We start from the raw sequence: 18538 nt of genomic DNA, 5'->3' as shown, positions 1-18538 counted from the left end.
TGAGTGACTGTGAAGCACAAAGCCTAGTTAGGTACTGTGGGAGACCCAGAGATGAACAACACAGACAAGCCCTGCCTTTAAACAGCTTATAGGCTCTTGGGACCAACCAGTCACACATATAAGAAATTCAGCAGCAGAAACTGCTGAAAGAAGGATGTTTTAAAACTGTTTGGATCCAGGGGTACCTGGGTGGCTCAGTGGGTGAAGCATCTGCCTTCACCTCAGGTCATGGTCTCAGGGTCCTGAGATTGAGCCTCGCATCAGGCTCTCCATTCAGCACAGATTCCTTCTCTCTTTCCCTCTGTATTTCCTTCTCTCTGTCAAATAAATAAATAAAATCTTTAAAAAAAACCCAAAAAACTGTTTGAATCCAGTGTTGGCAAAATCTAGAAACCACCACTTTCACTCACTGTGGAGGGAGTGTAAACTAGCACAGCCTTTCTGGAAGGCAGTTTGGCAAAACATAACAAAAATCATAAATACACACAGAACCCTTAGTCATAGTAGTTTCACTTCTGGAAATACATCCTAAAGACATGGATAAAATTGTGTAAAGTTTGGTTACAAGCATGTATAAAGATCATAATATGAGGAAAAATTTGAAACAACACAAACTTCCACCAAGAGCAGATTGGTTAAGTACATTCTGGAACAACACTACAGAGGTATTCCTGTCAGCAAAGTGGAGCCCAAATCTAGTCATGAGGAAATACTGGACAAGCTAACGGAGGGCCACCCTACCAAAGAGTCCTGTGTTCTTCAGCACTGTGAGGGTCAAGGAAGATAAAGACTGAGAAACTATTCCACATTAAAGGAAACTAAAAAGACCAGACAACCAAATGTGGAGCGTGATTTTGGATCGGTTCATGAAGGGGCAGAGTAGATTTTTGGCTAGCTACAAAGGACACTGTTGGGACAACTGATGACATTTGAATATGGTCTGAGGATGAGGCAATAGTGTGTCAGTATTAACATCCCTGATTTCAATCATTGTAACATCGTGATTCCGTAAAAGAATGTCCTTGTTTTTAGCAAATCCACTTTCAAGTAATGAGGGGCTTGAGAAAAGCCAAGTCAACAGTCCCTCAATCTGCAAACTAGGACAGCCACTAGAAATGATGAAGACGCAGCACGAGATTCAAATAGTAGCTCCAGGCAATGGCAGAAGAAGGTTTGTGATAAAACACATGGGATTTATTGCCAAAAGAACTATGTTGATGAAGGTTGCCGGAGGCATTTAGGGGAATGAAGTGTCAGCTGGGGAGGTCAGAAGAGCCTATGTACGCAACTTTTTAGCCGCCTTCTTCTAAATTGGTGAGGAGTTTGCCATGTGCCAGGCACTGTGCTAGGTGCTGAGGACAGAGTAATGAAAAAGATGGAAGTGGCTTTAGCCCTGCTGGGACTTCTGCTCCAGAGGGGAGCCAGACAAATACCCAACAAACAGATAAAGTAACAGTAAATATAAGTTTCTGAACACAAGATACAAACAAGAGCCAAGACAGAATAACACACACAGGGGCGTCTGGGTGAGTCAGTTGATAAAGCAGTTAAGCATCTGCTTTTGGCTCAGGTCATGGTCCCAGTGTCCTGGGATCCAGTCCTCACATCGGGCTCCCTGCTCAGCATGGAGCCTGCTTCTCCCTCTCCCTCTGTCTGTGTCTCACCCTGCTCGTGCTCTCCCTGTGTATCAAATAAATAAATAAAACCTTAAAAAAGGGGGCGCCTGGGTGGCTCAGTCGTATAAGGGTTCGCCTTCAGCTCGAGTCATGATCCCACAGTCCTGGGATCGAGCCCCACATTGGGCTCCCTGCTTGGTGGGGAGTCTGCTCATCCCTCTCCCTCTGCAGCTCCCCCTGCTTGTGCTCGTGCTCGCTTGCTCTCTCTCTGCCAAATAAATAAAATCTTAAAAAAAAAAAAAAACTTAAAAAGAAAAGAACACTCACAGTCTTTAATGAAGTCCTCTTGGTGAGGATGACAACTAAGCTGTGACCTAAGTAGGGAGGAGGAGCCAGCCAGATGTGAGTTTTTGTGTTCCAAAGGACAGTTTATTTAAAACAAAGGTGGCAATGTGTAGGAAGTAGGGAGAACAACAATTCTAACATAAAATCACACAGGAAGCACCTCGAATTTAAAAAAAAAAAGGGGGGGAGTGCAGGGAGGAAGCCATCTCTCAGACATACACGAACTGCTGACCTCAACTGATTATTTACATCCAAACTTTATAAAATAGCATTTCAAGTCAGCACTTCAGCCAGTGTTATTAGTTTTCATTACAAAAAGTTAAAGCTACAAACTTCACATTTTTAAGTTGTACATCAGCAATAGCATTTAAGCTTTAAAAGAGCCAGCCTGTGCCTATGGGTGCAGGGGTGTTGGGGAAGGAGGAGTAGACCAATATGGCCGGAGCAGGAATGGGGTGGGAGGAGCCCAAGGTGAGTTTTCTGAAAGGAGGCAGGGGCTCAGACTGTAGGGCCCTTGCATGAGAATTTGGGTTTTACTCTAATGCAGTGGGGAGCCATTGGGGAGTTGTAAGTAGGCGATGAAATGAACTGGTTGGTGTTTGAAGGAGGGCCACTGTTGCTGCTGAATGGAGACTAAATGGGAAAGAGGCTGAGAGTGAAGGCAGAAAGATGGGTTAGGAGGCCTCAGGGAAGGGGCGAAGGCAAGCAAACAGGGCAGGCCTCACGATTAGACTTCTGTGATGTCTCCAAACCCAGTTCCATCTGGCACTGCAGAGAGGAGCTGATGGGACGGGAAAGGATGGTGTTCATCCTCTGCCTTCAACCTAGTTCCCATGACCAGCACTTCCAGCCTGAAGCATATTTGGAATAAATATTTCCACCTAAATCCTAGAACCAGCCTGGGGATAGCATTTTGTGTTACAATTTTTGTTGTGCTGTATTCTAGTTTGGGTTCTCCTAGACCCCGAGAGGAGGGTTCAAGGGTAAGTAGTTTACAGGGGAGGTGGAGGAAGAGCAGGTGCAGGAGGGGAACGTAACGTCCATGGGCAGCTCCAACTTAAACCTTAATCCATGTGCACACTCTGGGAAACATAGCTCAGCTCTGCCACCCAAGCGGCCGGGGAGCTGGGATAACTCTACACCAAGTCCTTTCACCAGGGCGTTGCAGGGCTGCGGGGCAGGGGGTTAATAAGGCTCTCTTATCTCTGCCTTTCTGCAGGGATGGGCACACTGCCTCCCCCAGTTCTGAAAAGAGGCCTCAGCACAGAGATGCGAGCGTTGACAGTCGGAAACTTCCAGAGCCCAAGAAGTGGCAGGGTCTGAGGGATCCCAGAGATATGTAACAGAGTGGCCTTGAATCGGTGTCGTGTTTTCTTTCACTTTTGGATCAAGCTCAGATGATGAAAGGGACTAAGACTTTTTGACCACCCAGAGCCCCTGAGAAGCTGGGAGAGAATTCCAGGGTGAACAGAGAGGCTTGGACGGAGGAGGCAGTCCTGGAGGCAGAGAGAAGTCAGTGTCTCCTTTGGGTGCTGGTTGGGGGTAGGGAAGGCAGCAAGGAATAGATTTGAGGAGAGAAAACAAGAGTTTGATTTCGTGTTTGTTAAGTGTGCAGGGAGGAAGGAACATCGGAGGGCAGATGTTGGTAGGCAGGACAGGAGACACAGCTCCAAAAAGGGAATATGGGTGGCCAAGGTTAGGGGGAGCACAGAGGATGGTCAGGGCAGCAAAACTATTCCAGTAAAACAATTAATGGAAGCATGTCCTTACATATTTGTCCAGACCCATGGAACATACAGCATCAAAAGTGAACCCTAGGGGTGCCTAGGTGGCTCAGTGGGTTAAGCCTCTGCCTTCGGCTCAGTCATGATCTCAGGGTCCTGGGTTCAAGCCCCGCATCAGGCTCTCTGCTCAGCAGGGAGCCTGCTTCCCCCTCTCCCTCTGCCTGCCTCTCTGCCTATTTATGATCTCTCTCTCTCTCTCTCTTTCTCTCTCTCTGTCAAATAAATAAATATTTAAAAAGAAAAAAGAGTGAACTGTAATGTACTCGATGGCCTTGGATGATAACAATGTATCACCCAAGTATCAGTGTGGGTTTGTACACTGTAACAAACATCCCATGTGGGCTGCAGACAGTTGAGGGTGGGTAGGCTGCGTGAGTATGGGATCAGCGCACAGAAAGGTGCTCTTGGAAAGTTCACCCAATTTTGCTGTGAACCTAAAACTGCTCTAAAGAATAAAATCTCTTGGGTGCCTGGGTGGCTCAGTGGGTTAAAACCTCTGCCTTCAGCTCAGGTCATGATCTCAGGTTCCTGGGATAGAGTCTCGCATTAGGCTTTCTGCTCAGTGGGGAGCCTACTTCCTCCTCTCTCTCTGCCTGCCTCTCTGCCTACTTGTGATCTTTCTCTGTGTGTCAAATAAATAAATAAAATCTTAAAAAAAAACAAAGAATAAAATCTCTTTTTAAAAAGTTTTTTTTTGGGGGGGGTTGGGGAATAGGAGAAAGATAGGCAACCAAGACAAGGAGGGAAAGGTTCAGAAGAAAGCAAAGATGTGCTAGGGAGAGGGCAGAGGAGGGACGTGCCCAGGACAAACAAACACTACCTAACCACAGGCCTCCTATGTGGAGGCATGTTCTCTCTCCACAAGAAGCCTGGGAGGTGGGCACCTGGGTACCTCAGTTGGTTAAGTGACTGCCTTTGGCTCAGGTCATGATCCTGGAGTCCCAAGATCGAGTGCCACATCAGGTTCCCTGCTCAGCAGGGAGTCTGCTTCTGCTGACCTCTCTCCTCTCATGCTCTCTCTCTCTCTCATTCTCTCTCTCCCTCAAATAAATAAATAAAATCTTTTAAAAAATCTATTTAAAAAAAAAAGAAGAAGCCTGGGAGGTGGGTGTCCTTAGGTGGAGACCCCCAGACTCTGAAAGGTGAAATGGTCCATGAGGGGTTTAAACTGGGGACAGCAGCCTCCTTCCATGGCTCTGCTGCCTGCATCAGAGAGACCATCCTGGAGCAGCATAGGACAGTGCGGGGGCTGCTGGGGGCTTAGGCTCAAAAGGAGAATACCTTGCTAGGAGACATGGCTCTGCATTCAGGCTTCATCCTCCCTGAACACAAGAAAGAGAAGAATTTGGGGCTCCTCGTCAATGAGAAAAGAAGAAAAAAAAAATGAATGTTTTTTGCCCTGGAAAGAGGAAGAGCTCAGCAAACTCCAGAGTCATGTCTGCCATCTCTAATTGTAGCCCCGGCTACCAGAATGTAACTTGTGGTTCCAGGGAGGTATTTTCCTAATCACCAGAGAAAATAGCATTTATCTTTTCATTTGCCTTTCCCTCCAAAAGTTCCAAAAGTTTTTCTCTCAAACTCAAAAGGGAGAAATTCAGTGATTTTCTACTCTCTTGGTGATGCAGATGGGGGCAGTATGTCTTCCTCCCTTAGCAGAACAATTTGTGTGCTTGTTGTGACAGCTAGGGAAAGCCAAATAAAAAGATGTTTTTTCCGGAACGAGTGTGGAAAGAACCTTCTGGCCACCACGCTGGCCACTGCTTATTCACTTGACAAATTTTTTTGAGCAGTTGCTATGAGCCAGGCACTAGCCTGGCCCTTAGGACCACAAAGATGAGTAAGACAGGAGATCTATCCTCAAGAAGTTCACAGTATGGTTAAGACCTAGACAAGGCAACAAAGAATTCCAATGTGATATGACAAGAGCGAGGAGAACCAGAAAGGCCTGTGCTTGATGCTTTCTCGGTGCCTGGGAGATGGGTCGGAGAGGAGGGGAGGGAAGCTTGGCAGTACAGTATTGATATTGGTGATTAAATACCAGCCATGGTAATCTTTTCATGGAATGAAGGACTAGAGGACTCTGCTTACTGTTTTAGGGGAAGTCTCTGGCTGTAGCCTGGAATGGACGGAAAGCCACTCACTTTGTAGTTCTGAACAGACCACTGGAAGGCTCTTGTATAAAATTCCTTCTGGGCCTCTGGGCCGGAGATTCTAGGGTATTTCATTCCCTTTAGGATAAAAAAAAATCAGGCTTGAGACAGACAGCAGCAGACAAGGGGACCAGCATGTCCACTGGAAGGTTCTTGGTTCTAATGGTCCCCAGCCAATGAATCCCTGTGTCACTTGCAGAAGGCTCGTTAACCACAGGCAGCTGCCTCAGCTTTCTGCTTGGAAAAAAGCCATAAGCAGTGGGACTTCCTCTCCAGTGGCCAAAGACTCAAAAATTGTGCAGCTCTTTTGGGCTTCTGCTCAGTGTGAAGGAAACAGTAATAATTCGTTAAGCATCCTTAAGATGTCAACGTGAAGCATGACTTTTGGAACGACTAAGATTTATGGAGATATAAATCACAAAATGTCTTAGCTTGATTTACATTAAGGAAAAAGGCAGAAAGACACCTAGAAGGCAGTACATTCCAAAGATGGAAATTTAACTGTATATTAAAAAGAAAAGATAACAAATTTAAATACACACACACATACACTCACACAATGTAGACACGTAAGTCAATACAGTAGAAATTTATGCTTTCCATCTGACAAAGAGAACTTTTAAAAAAAAAAAGTTGTACCAAGATATTGGATATCTAACAAGTAAGAAACAGAAATCTCCATCAGTCTTAGATATGAGCAAGATTTCTTCATAATCAGAGCTGAAACTCATTTCAGGTAGACAGGGGTCTGATAAGTGTCTTACCATTATAGTCACCCTTATTCCTCAGAGTTAGCTTTAAAAGAAAAATAAATAAACAACTCAAGGTCCCTCAAGTAAGAGTAGAGTCCAAGAGTAGGGACTCTGTTAGGCAGAGAAGATTGAGCCCCACTTAGCTGAGATGTGATTTGACTTCTTACCTTCCTTGACTTCATGTCCCTCTAGTGTCCAGAAGAGCCTAATGTGAGATATTTGGAGATCAGAGCTTGTGCAAAAGCCTCATTCTTCATTCTGGAATGAAAGGAAGAAGAGCAACTTTGTCACTTTGAGAAAAACAAAGTGTATTCCAAGTCTGTGCCTGCTGTTGGAAAATGGAGCTCGTTTGCTTGTGGGCAAATCAATAACCCATATATTTTGAAGCCCACCTGGTCCAGGTACCCCCCTAAGCATTTTGCTTGCACTGGCTCTCTCCACACAGCTAATGCTTTGAGGGAGATGTGATGATTATTCTTATTTTACAGATGCAGAAACAGAGGTCTAGAAAAGTTAAGCCACTGATCTAGCCACCAGGGATGCTTGATGCCTAAGACATGCGCCCTACCCTCTAAGACCCTAAATGACAAAAGGAGTGTGATCCCATGTCCTGGTGGCTGCAAAGCCTGTGCCATTAACCATGAAAGCAGTGGTTTTTCAACTGAGGACGATTTAGTCCCCTGGGTGATATCTGGCAATGTCCGGAGACATTGTCGGTTGTCACATCTAAGTGGGTGCTTTTCCCTCACAAGCTCTGCAGGAAGACAGGAACAGACAAAACTTAGAAGAAAAAGTCTGAAAATAGAGTAGCAAGTCCCCACAGTGGTAACCATCAATTGCACAGGGAGAATAACTAGAATTGCTCAGAAAAAAGAGCCTAAAGGGGCGGCTGGGTGGCTCGGTGGGTGAAGTGTCCGGCTTTGGCTCAGGTGGTGATCGCAGGGTCCTGGGATCAGCCCCATATCAGGCTCCGTCCTCAGCAGGGAGTCTGCTTCTCCATCTCCCTCTGCCCCTCTCTCCACTCATGCTCGCTCTCGCTCTCTCTCAAATAAATACAATCTTTTTTAAAAAGGGAGGAGGGCAGAACACACAAAGGAGAGCAGTCCTGTCAGGCTCAGGAGCAGAGTATTTGGGGACATTTCACTGAAGGATAGATGGCCAGCACTGGCCCATGCTCTGACACAGACCACCTTTTTACAAGCATTTCCTGGGAAGCAACCATCCAGCACTTTATGCTCCAACAGATACAGCAGGAGGGGAGACAACATTGTGTTAGGAAGGGGTTCTACAGTCAGCTTTTGGAGTTTAAATCCTGGCTCCTTCCCTTTGCAGTTGTGAGAATTTGAACAAATTACTAAACCTCCCTAAGCCTCAGTATCCCCACCTCTGAAATGGGGATGGCGAATTTAAAACAGTACCTATCTCACAGGGTTGCATGAAGATCCTATCAGTTACCGTTTTCAGCCTAGGTCTTGGCCCCATAAGTTCTCAATATTTGTTGGCTGATAATGATAACAAACCAAAGGGACAAAGGTCACCAATTACTGCTATCTGCCATCTTTCCCTTCATCGTCCCCCACTCCTCCATGAAGGACAGAATCCATCGATTCTGATAACACTTTTTTCCTCTCTGAGACCCTTCTTGAGCTCTGTTTCTCTAAATTCTCATAGCACTTTGCCTGGACTCTTTCATTTAACATGACAAACACTTATAGTACTCACTGTCTACCTGTTTACTGTGGTAAGCGCTTTAAAATTTAACTCACTTATTCCTCCCAACAACCTTTGGGGGAGGTATTAACATCACTCCCATTTTTCAGATGGAAGAATAGGCAAGGGGTAACTTCCCCCAAAGAATTAAGAGCTAAATGGCAGAGCTGGTGTTTGAACCCCAGCTGTCTGCTCTCAATCATTATGCCCCTCTTAACGCTCCTTAAAATGTTGGATCTTGGATTTTTGGCTTTCTACAATCTTTACTCTATGTTCCCTGGATACACGTGGACTTCCTTGGGAGCAGGGCCTGTATGATCCCCCCAGTAGATGCTTATTAACTGATTAAAATCACATTGCTAATTGATGCAAATTCATCCAACACAGAAGGAACCGAAATAGGAAAGAAAATGCGTTATTCCCATGGCTAAAATGAGCTTGGGGCAGGGAGGATGCAGAAACCACACGCTGAGCCGAATGGCAGCCCGAGGAGAATCAATGACAGAAAGTAGTGTCACCTTTAAGCCTAAACAGGCCCCACCCAAAGAGACAGGACTTACTAAAGCTTCTAAACTTTGAAACCAAGATGAACCAGTCAAATCCTGAGGGAACATCAATCTGTTCTGCTGTTTGGTTTGCACTGTGATTTACATCATAGTGAATTTTAATTATGAATCAAAATGTCTATGCATGGAAACCAAACTACAGGTGCATAAAATAGGAGAGAGAGGAGCCCTCCAAAACGCTAGCGAAAAGGACAGGTGGCCAGTAAAGGGCTATGGGTGTAAGGAACATGGAAAGAGAAAGCTCCCCCTCGCCTTTTCCCTGCCTCTGCCCCCTCACCTTTACCAGCTTGCATACTGGCTGGTCAGGTGTGAGGCTGTTCTGGTTTCTAGACCCACACCTCTGCTTCCCACGAGCTAGGTGACTTTGGGAAGGTCTCTCCATCTCTAGAAGTGTTTTCTTGTCTACAAAATCACTGGGCTAGACCATAGCATCTTTTTGTTTCTATTGTTAGTCCCTACTTTTTTTTTTTTAAGTTTTTATTTATTTATTTATTTGACAGAGAGCGAGATCACAAGTAGGCAGAGAGGCAGGCAGAGAGAATGGGGAAAGCAGGCTCCCCGCTGAGCAGAGAGCCAGATACGGGGCTCTATCCCAGGACCCTGGGATCCTGGCCTGAGCCAAAGGCAGAGGCTTCAACCCACTGACCCACCCAGGTGCCCCCTTACTCCTGTTTTTTAAATTGAGGTAACATTCACAAATCATAAAATTAACCATTTTAAAATGCACCATCCAGTGATATTAAGAACATTCACAATGTTGGGCAATCACCACTTCTATGTAGTTGCAAATCATTTTTGTCGCCCCCAAAAGAAAACCCTGTACCCATTAAGCGGTCAGTCCCCCTGCCTCCTCCTCACAGCACTTGGCAATCGCCAATTTGCTTTCTGTTTCTATGGCTTTAACTATTCTACATATTTCGTATGAAAGGAATCATACAACATTTGGTCTATTTGGATCTGGCTTCTTTTATTCAGCATAATGTATTTTTTAGTTCATCCATATTACAGTATGTTGCTTTATGGCTTTTTTTGGCTTTTTATGGCTATTCCTTTTTATGGCTAAATAATACTCCTTTTCTGACTACACTATGATTTTGAGCTCCAACATTATGATTGCCTTTCCTTTTCAAACATCCGTTCACAAACACATTATGAGCATGAGTTAAACACAAGGCAGGTACTAAGGGGAAATGATTGAGAAATGTGTAGCTCCTTGCTATATATATACTTTTAATTGGACTATGACATTTAAAAGTGTCCAAATCGTAAGAGTACAGCTTCATGAATGCTCACAAAGTAAATACTTCCCAAAGTAAATAACTTTAATCAGGGTCAACAGATAAAATATTACTTGCACCCGGTTCTTGTCTTCTCGTTACCCTCTCCCAATTCTTGTTTTCTCAAGGTCACCCGCATTTTGACTTCAAACGCTATACATTAGTTTTTCCTGGTTTTGAACTTCATATAAATGGAACCATACAGTGTCTACTTTTTCATGTCTGCCTTCTTTCACCCAATACCATGTGAAACTCACTCACCTTGTTGCCTGTCACTGCCATGCATTCATTCTCATTGTTGTACAGTGTTCATAATATCCTATTCAGCCATTCTATGATAGATGGGCATTTATGTAGTTTTATCTCTGTGCTATTATAATAGTGTTGCTATGAACATTCTAGCCTATGTCTTTTGATATACTGATGTACACACATCTCTGGGGCATATGCTTAGGATTGAAGTTATTTGAGTCATATATTCAGTTTTAATAAATGCTGACATGAATTTTCCAAAATGGTCAGACCGTTTTAGATTCCCGTCTCTTGCTTCTAAGGTGGTCCTTTCCGAAGCATGGGGTTGGTGCCCACTGCTGTACTAGTGGTGCATGAAAGGATTGATGTGAGGAGCAAAATAAATAACAAGTCCCAAAGTGAGAAAATTATTACCCTTTTAATGCTCTTTAAGTCCTTCTGATTACATAAAGAGAACCCCATGTATACCAGGATGCTGCTAGCCACCTGTCTCCCTTTTTACAAAGTCTCAGATTTCCAGCAACTGTATCTAGTTGATATTTAGTAACACTTTGTTTTAATGTATTTTAAGATTTTTATTTATTTATTTATTTATTTATTTATTTATCAGAGAGAGAGAGAGAGCGAGAGCATAAGCATAAGCAGGGGGAGCAGCAGGCAGAAGGAGAAGCAGCTCTCTGCTGAGAAAGGAGCCCTAGGCAGGACTCATCCCAGGACATCAGGATCTGAGCGGAAGGAGGACAATTAACCGACTGGGCATCCCTAATGTATTTAATTACTTTCTAGTCATAGCAAGTTACAAGGTTTTTCCATTTAAGTTACTTAACATTTTCTTTCAAATAAATTCATTTATGGTTTTCAAAAGTGAGTCAACTAAAAAGAAACTAGCAACTAAACTAGTCAACTAAAAGAAAATAGCAAATAATATATGCAGACTCAAGAAACTGTATCAGTAGTGGAATGACTGGGGTCTGGAAAATACCTACTTAGAGTCTGCATTTACCGTAAGGCCACTGTGTGATTTCTATCTGTGTTTGATGAGCTTACTTCAAAACCACGCTCAGCACTGAGCACTTGGCTTTACTAATCGATAGAAAACGTAATTTAAATTTGTCCCAAGTCTCCCAATTTGGGGAAGAGAGGCCAGAATGCAAGCACACCATCCCAAAGATTTTCAGAACACCAAAAACTTGACATGTCTGACCCACTTGGCTTATTAACAGACAAAAATGGTATTACAATTAATTCCATTTCCTGCAGAATCCAAAAGGCTCTATCTGAGGCCTAAACAGTAAGAAAAACCTTTTGCAGATCGGGTAGAAACCATCATCCACACACGTTAACCATAAACATCAGAAACTCCCCACCTGGATTAGCCCTTTTTAGGTTGGGGCGACAGTTAGAAACAAAGTATTGTTTTCCTAAGCATTTCCTTACTTAGAAGCCGCAGCAGGACTTTTCTCCTCAGAAATGGGGCCGGGGCATCCAACAAATAAGTTGCCTGGACAAAGGTCCCGGCAAAAACGTGGGGAAGACATTTTCCCGCCCCCGCTCCAGCCCAGGCTCCGCCCCGCCCCCGAGGCCCCGCCCCATGCCCGCCCCCGTGCGCCCCGCCTCCTCCTCTTCCCATCCAGTCCCGCGAATCTCGCGCGCACTGAAGATGGCGGCCGCATTGGGAAGATTTCTCCGGGCTTCGGTGAGTGGCTGCCGGCAGGGGACAGGAGCGGAGACACAGTAGTGGCTCCGACACGTGCTTTCCAGACAGAATCCTGCTCCCTGCGGTCTGGGGGCCTTTCACCATTCTTAGAGGGCACCAGCAGGTAACGGACCCAGGGGCCTCGCTTCTGGGGAATGCGCCTGCGCAGAACCGCCCCTCCCGTCTGCCCTTCTGATCGCTCCACGCTCCAGGCCGGGGTCCGCAGTCCTCCCTCCACCGGGACACCTCGACCTGGAGGCAGGGCCCCTGACCCCTGTTCCCTGTTCTGTAGCTACTCTATGACCTTGGACACGTGACTTCACCTTTCCGAGCCTCAGTTTACTGTCATCTCCCAAAGCTAGAAAGAGGATGCCTGCAGCAAGGCTTTGCAATAAGCATCCCCTCCATGGTGGGTGGACACCAAAGTGGTAAAGTGCACAGTGCGGCAGTGCAGAAGGCGCTCCCCTCCTCCCATCCCCCAGGTCTGTCCCTCGCTCTCCTCCCGACGAAGCCGAGCACTCTCTTGGTCCCCTCTCTCTCCCCTTTATCCTGGCGGGATTGAACACAAGGCTCTTTCTTCTTCCTGAGTCATGCCGGACGCTATAGTTGAGCAACCAGTACCGTTGAGCGCTGTACGGATTTTCCCAGAGGGTGAACTTTGCTCTACTCGTTTGCTTGTCTGCGGGGGCCTTGTGTTTTCTGGGAAAACCTTGACATGATAGAGCAGGCTTAGCAGATCAAGCTGGCAAAGGGCGTAAATACCAGGGCCCTGCCAAGTCCCCTTGGTTTTTGAACCCTCTGTGTTGTTCTTAAGAACATGGAGTCTTCATGGTCTTAAAATTCCCCTCTGCCTAGAAGGGTTTTAAAAAATGTATATATTCTTAAAATAAAAGTTATATACGTTTAAGCAGTGCAATGTGATTTGGTATAGACATAATGAAATGATTACTACACACTAACATCTCTTCACATAATTACCTTTTCTGTGTGTGACGAGTGTGCCTGAAGTCTACTCTCTTAGCAAATACAGCATTATTAAGTATAGTCATCATGCCCTGCAGTAGATCTCCAGGCTTACTCATCCCACATGACTGCAGCTTTGTGTACGCTTTGACCAACATCTCCCCACTCCCCTCTTGCAGTCTTGAGAAAGGAAGCAGAAAGGAAGGGTAAGAACATGGAGGTTCATTCTGTACTCTTAGAGCCTGGGGGTTGGTGTTTGGTTCGCAGGAACAAAGAGAGCGGAGGAGACCAGTGGCCTAATGCCCCTTCCCCAGGGCCAGCCTTGAGGCTACTTCCTAATATAAAGTGTTTCTCTTTCCAGATTGCCCGACATGTGAGTGCTGTTCCTTGGGGCATCTCTGCCTCTGCAGCCCTCAGACCTGCTGCTTCCCGAAGAACATGCCTGACAAATGTATTGTGGTCTGGTTCTGGTCAAGCAAAATTCACTTTTAGCACCAGTAAGTGTTGTGCCTTGGTTTGACCCAGGTAATATGAACCATCATCTCAGAACACGGGCCCTGAACCCTGGCTATCCATTAGACTCAATACCCATTAGCTTTGGAAAATAAACCACTATTTCAGCTGCCCCCCCCACGCTGCCCCAGACAAATTAAGTCAATTTCTGAAGTGAGACCAGGACATCGTTTTGTTTTGTTCTTTAATCTAAATATAGTTGACATCGCAATTATTAGTTTTAGATGGACAACAAAGTGATTCAAGATTTATATACGTTAGGTGGTGACCCCCATGATAAACCTAGGTACCATCTGTCACCATACAAAGTTGTTACGGTTTTATTAACCGTATTCACTGTGCTGTACCTTGCACTCCCCTGTCTGTCTGTAACTGGAAGTTCATAACCTTTTAATCCCCTTATCAGTATATTTTAAAAGTTCACCGAATGATTCTAATGTCCAGTCAGGATTGAAAATGACTGAGGCAGACTGCCCCCGTATCGCATTTCTTTGTTGGTCACCAACACCAGTACATCTTCCAACTCTTACCTGAAAATCTCCAGTGACTCCTCTATCCCTTCTTTTAAGAACAAATTCTGTGGGGCGCCTGGGTAGCTCAGTTGGTTAAGCGGTTAAGGGTTTGCCTCTGCTCAGGTCACGATTCCAGGGTCCTGGGATCAAGATCGAGCCCCAAGGCGCCACCAGCCCTGCTCAGCCGGGAGTCTGCTTCTTCCTCTGCCCCTCCTCCCACTTGTGTTTTCTCTCTCTCTCTCTCTCTCACCTAAATCTTTAAAAAATAATACCAATAACAAACTCTAGCCTGATATTTAAGGGCCCTCGGAGTCTGGCTTTCAGCTATTCATGCTTTGTCTCTTATGCTTCCTTCCACACACACCTGCTCTCTGTTCTGTTCAAACTACCCCGGGCTGTTCCCCTCACCTGCCCTGTTCCCTCTTCCCTGTCCTGCCTGAACATGGCAAAATCCGAACCGTATTCAGAATCCATCCCTAGGCTCCTTTCCTCCTCGATTCTATCTTAATTTCGTCCCTGCCATCTTCTGGCATCATCTTTTTAGTCTTTTCAGTCCCCATAGTACTTTAAACTGGATTTGTGTACCATCTAGAACTATGGAAGGGGGGGAATATTACCTAAGATATAGAGTTGAACTGAACCTTTTAGTTAATTTATACTGCTAATTAATTACTGTGAGAGATTTGAATAAAGTCAGGTGTGTGATTTAGCAGATGACGAACTACATGTGTGTCTGGCTTCCTTCAGGTTCCTCATACCACGCTCCTGCCGTCACCCAGCACGCGCCCTATTTTAAGGGTACCGCCGTTGTCAATGGAGAGTTCAAAGACCTAACCCTCGATGACTTTAAGGGGAAATATTTGGTGCTTTTCTTCTATCCTTTGGACTTGTAAGTGTAATTTCTGCGATGCTTTAAAGTCATTTAAGGTCCCTGTTTCCGCCCTGACATTTCCTATCTCTGGCTGCCCTTCTGGCCAAGGGAAGGGTTCTTTTGGATCCTTTTATCACTGGTGACCTTGCTGAGTACAGCCTGCATCTGTAGCTAATCTGATAAATTTAGAGGAGGGGGTGGCATTCTTTTTAGTGGGGTAGGTTTTGACATGGCTTCCTTTTATGTGCTCTGGAGCCATGGTTTCCATCAGCCAATCCATAAGGAAGTTTTCACTGGCCTGCAGGAAAACAAGAAAAGTAAAGATAATAAAATGACTTTTCTCATAAAGCTGCTGCTTTATTCTCAGAATATGCCTCTTTTCCCTTGCCCACCCTCATTTTTTGATATGATTCTTAAATGGAGAGGTGAGGAGGTCCCTGGGTGGTTCAGTCAGTTAAGCATCTGCCTTTGGCTCAGGTCACAATTCCAGGGTCCTGGAATCAAACCCTGCATCAGGCTCCCTGCTCAGCGGGGAGCCTGGTTCTCTCATTGTTCCTCCCCATGCTCGTGCTTTCTCTCTCTCTTTCTCCCTCTCTCTATCAAATAGATAAGATTTTAAATAAAAAATTTTTTAAAAATGGAGAGGTGAGTCTGGTGAGGGTAGCTAACCGTTTTTGCCTTTTTCACCTTCAAGCAAGCTAAACTAGTTTTTAGGCTATCTGTTGTTTAAATTTTAAATCCTTGCTTTTAAATTGTCTGATGGGAATTTCTGCCCTTTTTTTTCTAGCACCTTTGTGTGTCCTACAGAAATTGTTGCTTTTAGCGACAAAGCCAATGAATTTCACGACGTGAACTGTGAAGTTGTTGCAGTTTCAGTGGATTCCCACTTTACCCATCTCGCCTGGGTCAACACACCAAGGAAGGTATAAACCTTAGTGGCCCTGCCTTTGCACCGAGGATCCTAAAAACTGAAAAGATCCCATAAAAGACTCATCTAGAAGTTGTTAAAGCATGACTAGTCTGAAATGGGCTATTTGTAGCTCCTAAGCTCCTGGCAGATTCTGTCAAACTCTGTCCTTATCTCCCTTAACATTGCCTGGATTTAGTGCCCACTACACTTGTGTTTTCCAGGTGCAAACAGTCACGGAGAACAGGCTCAGCAGGGTGGGGGTGGGGACAATTGGGGTTCGCTGCCTCCTCTCTTGTGGGTACTTCGTAGATCCCACATGCTCTGCTTGGCTTGGGGGACGCTGGTTAGGTTCTCTGAGTTCACTCCTCTGCATAACCACTATTCCTGCCGAAAAACACTTGGGAGAATCAAACTTTCTAGCCATGTTGCTGGTTTATCAATGCCAACTTATTCAGTCTTTGTTATGCTTCCATTTTTATGCTACAGAAGTTAATCTTCAAGTAAAAGAATACATCAAGAATTAGGAAAAGAAAGGTCTCCTCCAGTGTTAGCTGGGTTTAAGTCCTGCCTCTGTCCCTTTCTAGCTGTGACCTGGAACAAGTTACTTGACTCTTATGTGCCTCAGTTTCCATATGTGTCAAAGAGGCGATGTTCCAGGATGGTTGGGAGGAGGAAGGGATTTAACAGAGCTAAGAGCAGTGCTCGGTCCACTGTTGGTTCTCAGTTGCTGCCACCTGTCGCCATGCTTGTTGGCCTCAGACATCAGCTTACGTGGCTGAGAACAGGGGGAGCACACGGTGTAACAGCCAGTCATGTTCACATCTTTGTTAGAATGGCGGCTTGGGCCACATGAACATCGCACTCTTGTCAGATCTGAATAAACAGATTTCCCGAGACTATGGCGTGCTGTTGGAAGGCCCCGGAATTGCTCTGAGGTAAGATCTTGTTTCTTATAAACTTAAACTTGTTTTTTTATATTCAGCATCATCCCACTTCTTAGAGGATTTCGAGAGCCCTCAGTAGAGCGTTTTGAAAACCAAAAAGCTTTTATTTACTTTAGCCTTTTGTAAGCACTGATGAGAACCTTCTGCACGTGTTGGCAGTCTCTGGATGGCTGAGACGTGTCTGACCCCTGTAGTGCCCTGTGTCTCCTTCCGAACACCAGTGTGTCTTGATGGTTGCACTGTCGCGCTTGCCCTCACTGCCTGGGAGCTGCTCTCCTGGGAGGCCTGCTCCTGACACGTCCCGAGAAGGGGAAACTAGCAGATTGTAGGAGTCAGTGAGCTGGAATGGGTGAGATCTTGTCCCAGCCCTGGAATCAGACCAGAGTTTGATTTTTTTTTTTTTTTAAACTCACCTATTTATTTAACAGCTGTATGACTTTGGGCAAGTTACTGAACCTCTTTGAGTCCCAGTTTCCCATAACTAAAATGAGAATGGACCTCCCAGGTTGGTTGTGGGGACTACGTAAGTTAAGGCAGCTGAAGATTTTAGCACAGCTCCTGGTAGCCATTATGACCTCTGTCCCAGAATGTCATTTCTGTCCTCATTCATTCAGTGGCTAGATCTTTATTCCTTTGAGTGGGAAAGTTGTCTTTTTTTTTTTTTAAAGATTTTATTTATTTATTTGACAGACAGAGATGACAAGTAGGCAGAGAGCCAGGCAGAGAGAGAGGAAGGGAAGCAGGCTCCCCACTGAGCAGAGAGCCCGATGATGTGATGATGCGGGGCTTGATCCCAGGACCCTGGGATCATGACCTGAGCTGGAGGCAGAGGCTTTAACCCACTGAGCCACCCATGCGCCCCAAAGCTGTCTATCTTTAACGGTCCCATATTCAAATACAACCTTCTGGGGGCCTGGGGGTGGGGGGATTAGACCTTAAGCCTTCCAGTGGCATCTTGATGGTCACTGAGTGAAGCGGGGGTTGGTCAGAACTTCACCCCCAGGGAACAGCCAAGGTCCCCACTCTGATGTGCCTCACGGTTTTGCTGGGGGCTGGCTTGAACCTGCTCACTTTCTCTTGTCAAATCAACTCACTCTGCTCTGGCCTGCTTTCCTCCTTGATGACACCTGGACCTGTAGTTCTGGGAGCCACTTGGAGCTTTTATTCTGGGAGATTCTGTCTTCCTTTAATACACTTAAAGCCCGGCGTTGACACAGTTGGCAAGGGAAAGAGAAAAAGAGTGCTGGCTTTGGCCTCCCAGGACCCCCTTCCCTGTAGGTCTTGCTCATTTTGCCAATACTTCCCTGCTGGTTTCACTGTTGGGATTGACAAGGGAAGGTAGCCGAGTCTGGTTTGGAAGATAAGGCTTGCTTTCCAGAGTCTGGGGGCCCAGCCCCGTCCCAGCTCCGCACCCGCACCGTGGACTCCAGCTTCGCTCCGCTCTCAGTTGAGCTTGCAGCAGGACCCTTGAGCCTCAAAGCCTAGACACCCTCCCCCGCCCCCCCAGCCAGGCTCAGGGAGGAAGTGGCGCCTTTTCACCTTGCCTTTTTCTCTCACTTGCACTTTCCCTGCATGATTAACACTTGGAATGCCACACCCTTTTCAGTCGGACTGTTAAAACCTGTGGTTGAAACGTCTGCGTGTGTCATGGTAACCCCAGCACTTGTGCGGAAGATG

The 18538-nt window shown here is 45.7% G+C and overlaps 1 protein-coding gene and 1 long non-coding RNA gene across 2 annotated transcripts in view; one reads left to right on the top strand and one right to left on the bottom strand.

Annotated features, from left to right (window-relative positions):
* Positions 1–5861: 5861 nt before the first annotated feature.
* LOC125085085 (uncharacterized) lies at positions 5862–11918 on the bottom strand. Its single transcript, XR_007122772.1, has 3 exons — positions 11820–11918; positions 6815–6905; positions 5862–5973 (listed from the first exon to the last, which is right to left on the bottom strand). It is a non-coding gene; the product is annotated as an uncharacterized LOC125085085 (long non-coding RNA).
* Positions 11919–12060: 142 nt separating this feature from the next.
* PRDX3 (peroxiredoxin 3) overlaps positions 12061–18538 on the top strand; it is an 8509-nt gene continuing 2031 nt past the window's right edge. Inside the window, exons 1-5 of the mRNA XM_047701570.1 lie at positions 12061–12148; positions 13473–13608; positions 14884–15025; positions 15795–15930; positions 16749–16852. Coding sequence (XP_047557526.1) covers positions 12113–12148; positions 13473–13608; positions 14884–15025; positions 15795–15930; positions 16749–16852 — 554 coding nt within the window. The 5' untranslated portion in view covers positions 12061–12112. The remainder of the gene's footprint in view (positions 12149–13472; positions 13609–14883; positions 15026–15794; positions 15931–16748; positions 16853–18538) is intronic.

Source organism: Lutra lutra, chromosome 14 (assembly GCF_902655055.1).
Source record: "Lutra lutra chromosome 14, mLutLut1.2, whole genome shotgun sequence".
Classification (NCBI taxonomy): domain Eukaryota; kingdom Metazoa; phylum Chordata; class Mammalia; order Carnivora; family Mustelidae; genus Lutra; species Lutra lutra.
Note: the sequence above shows the minus strand (reverse complement) of the source record. Positions and strands in the feature narration are given on the sequence as shown.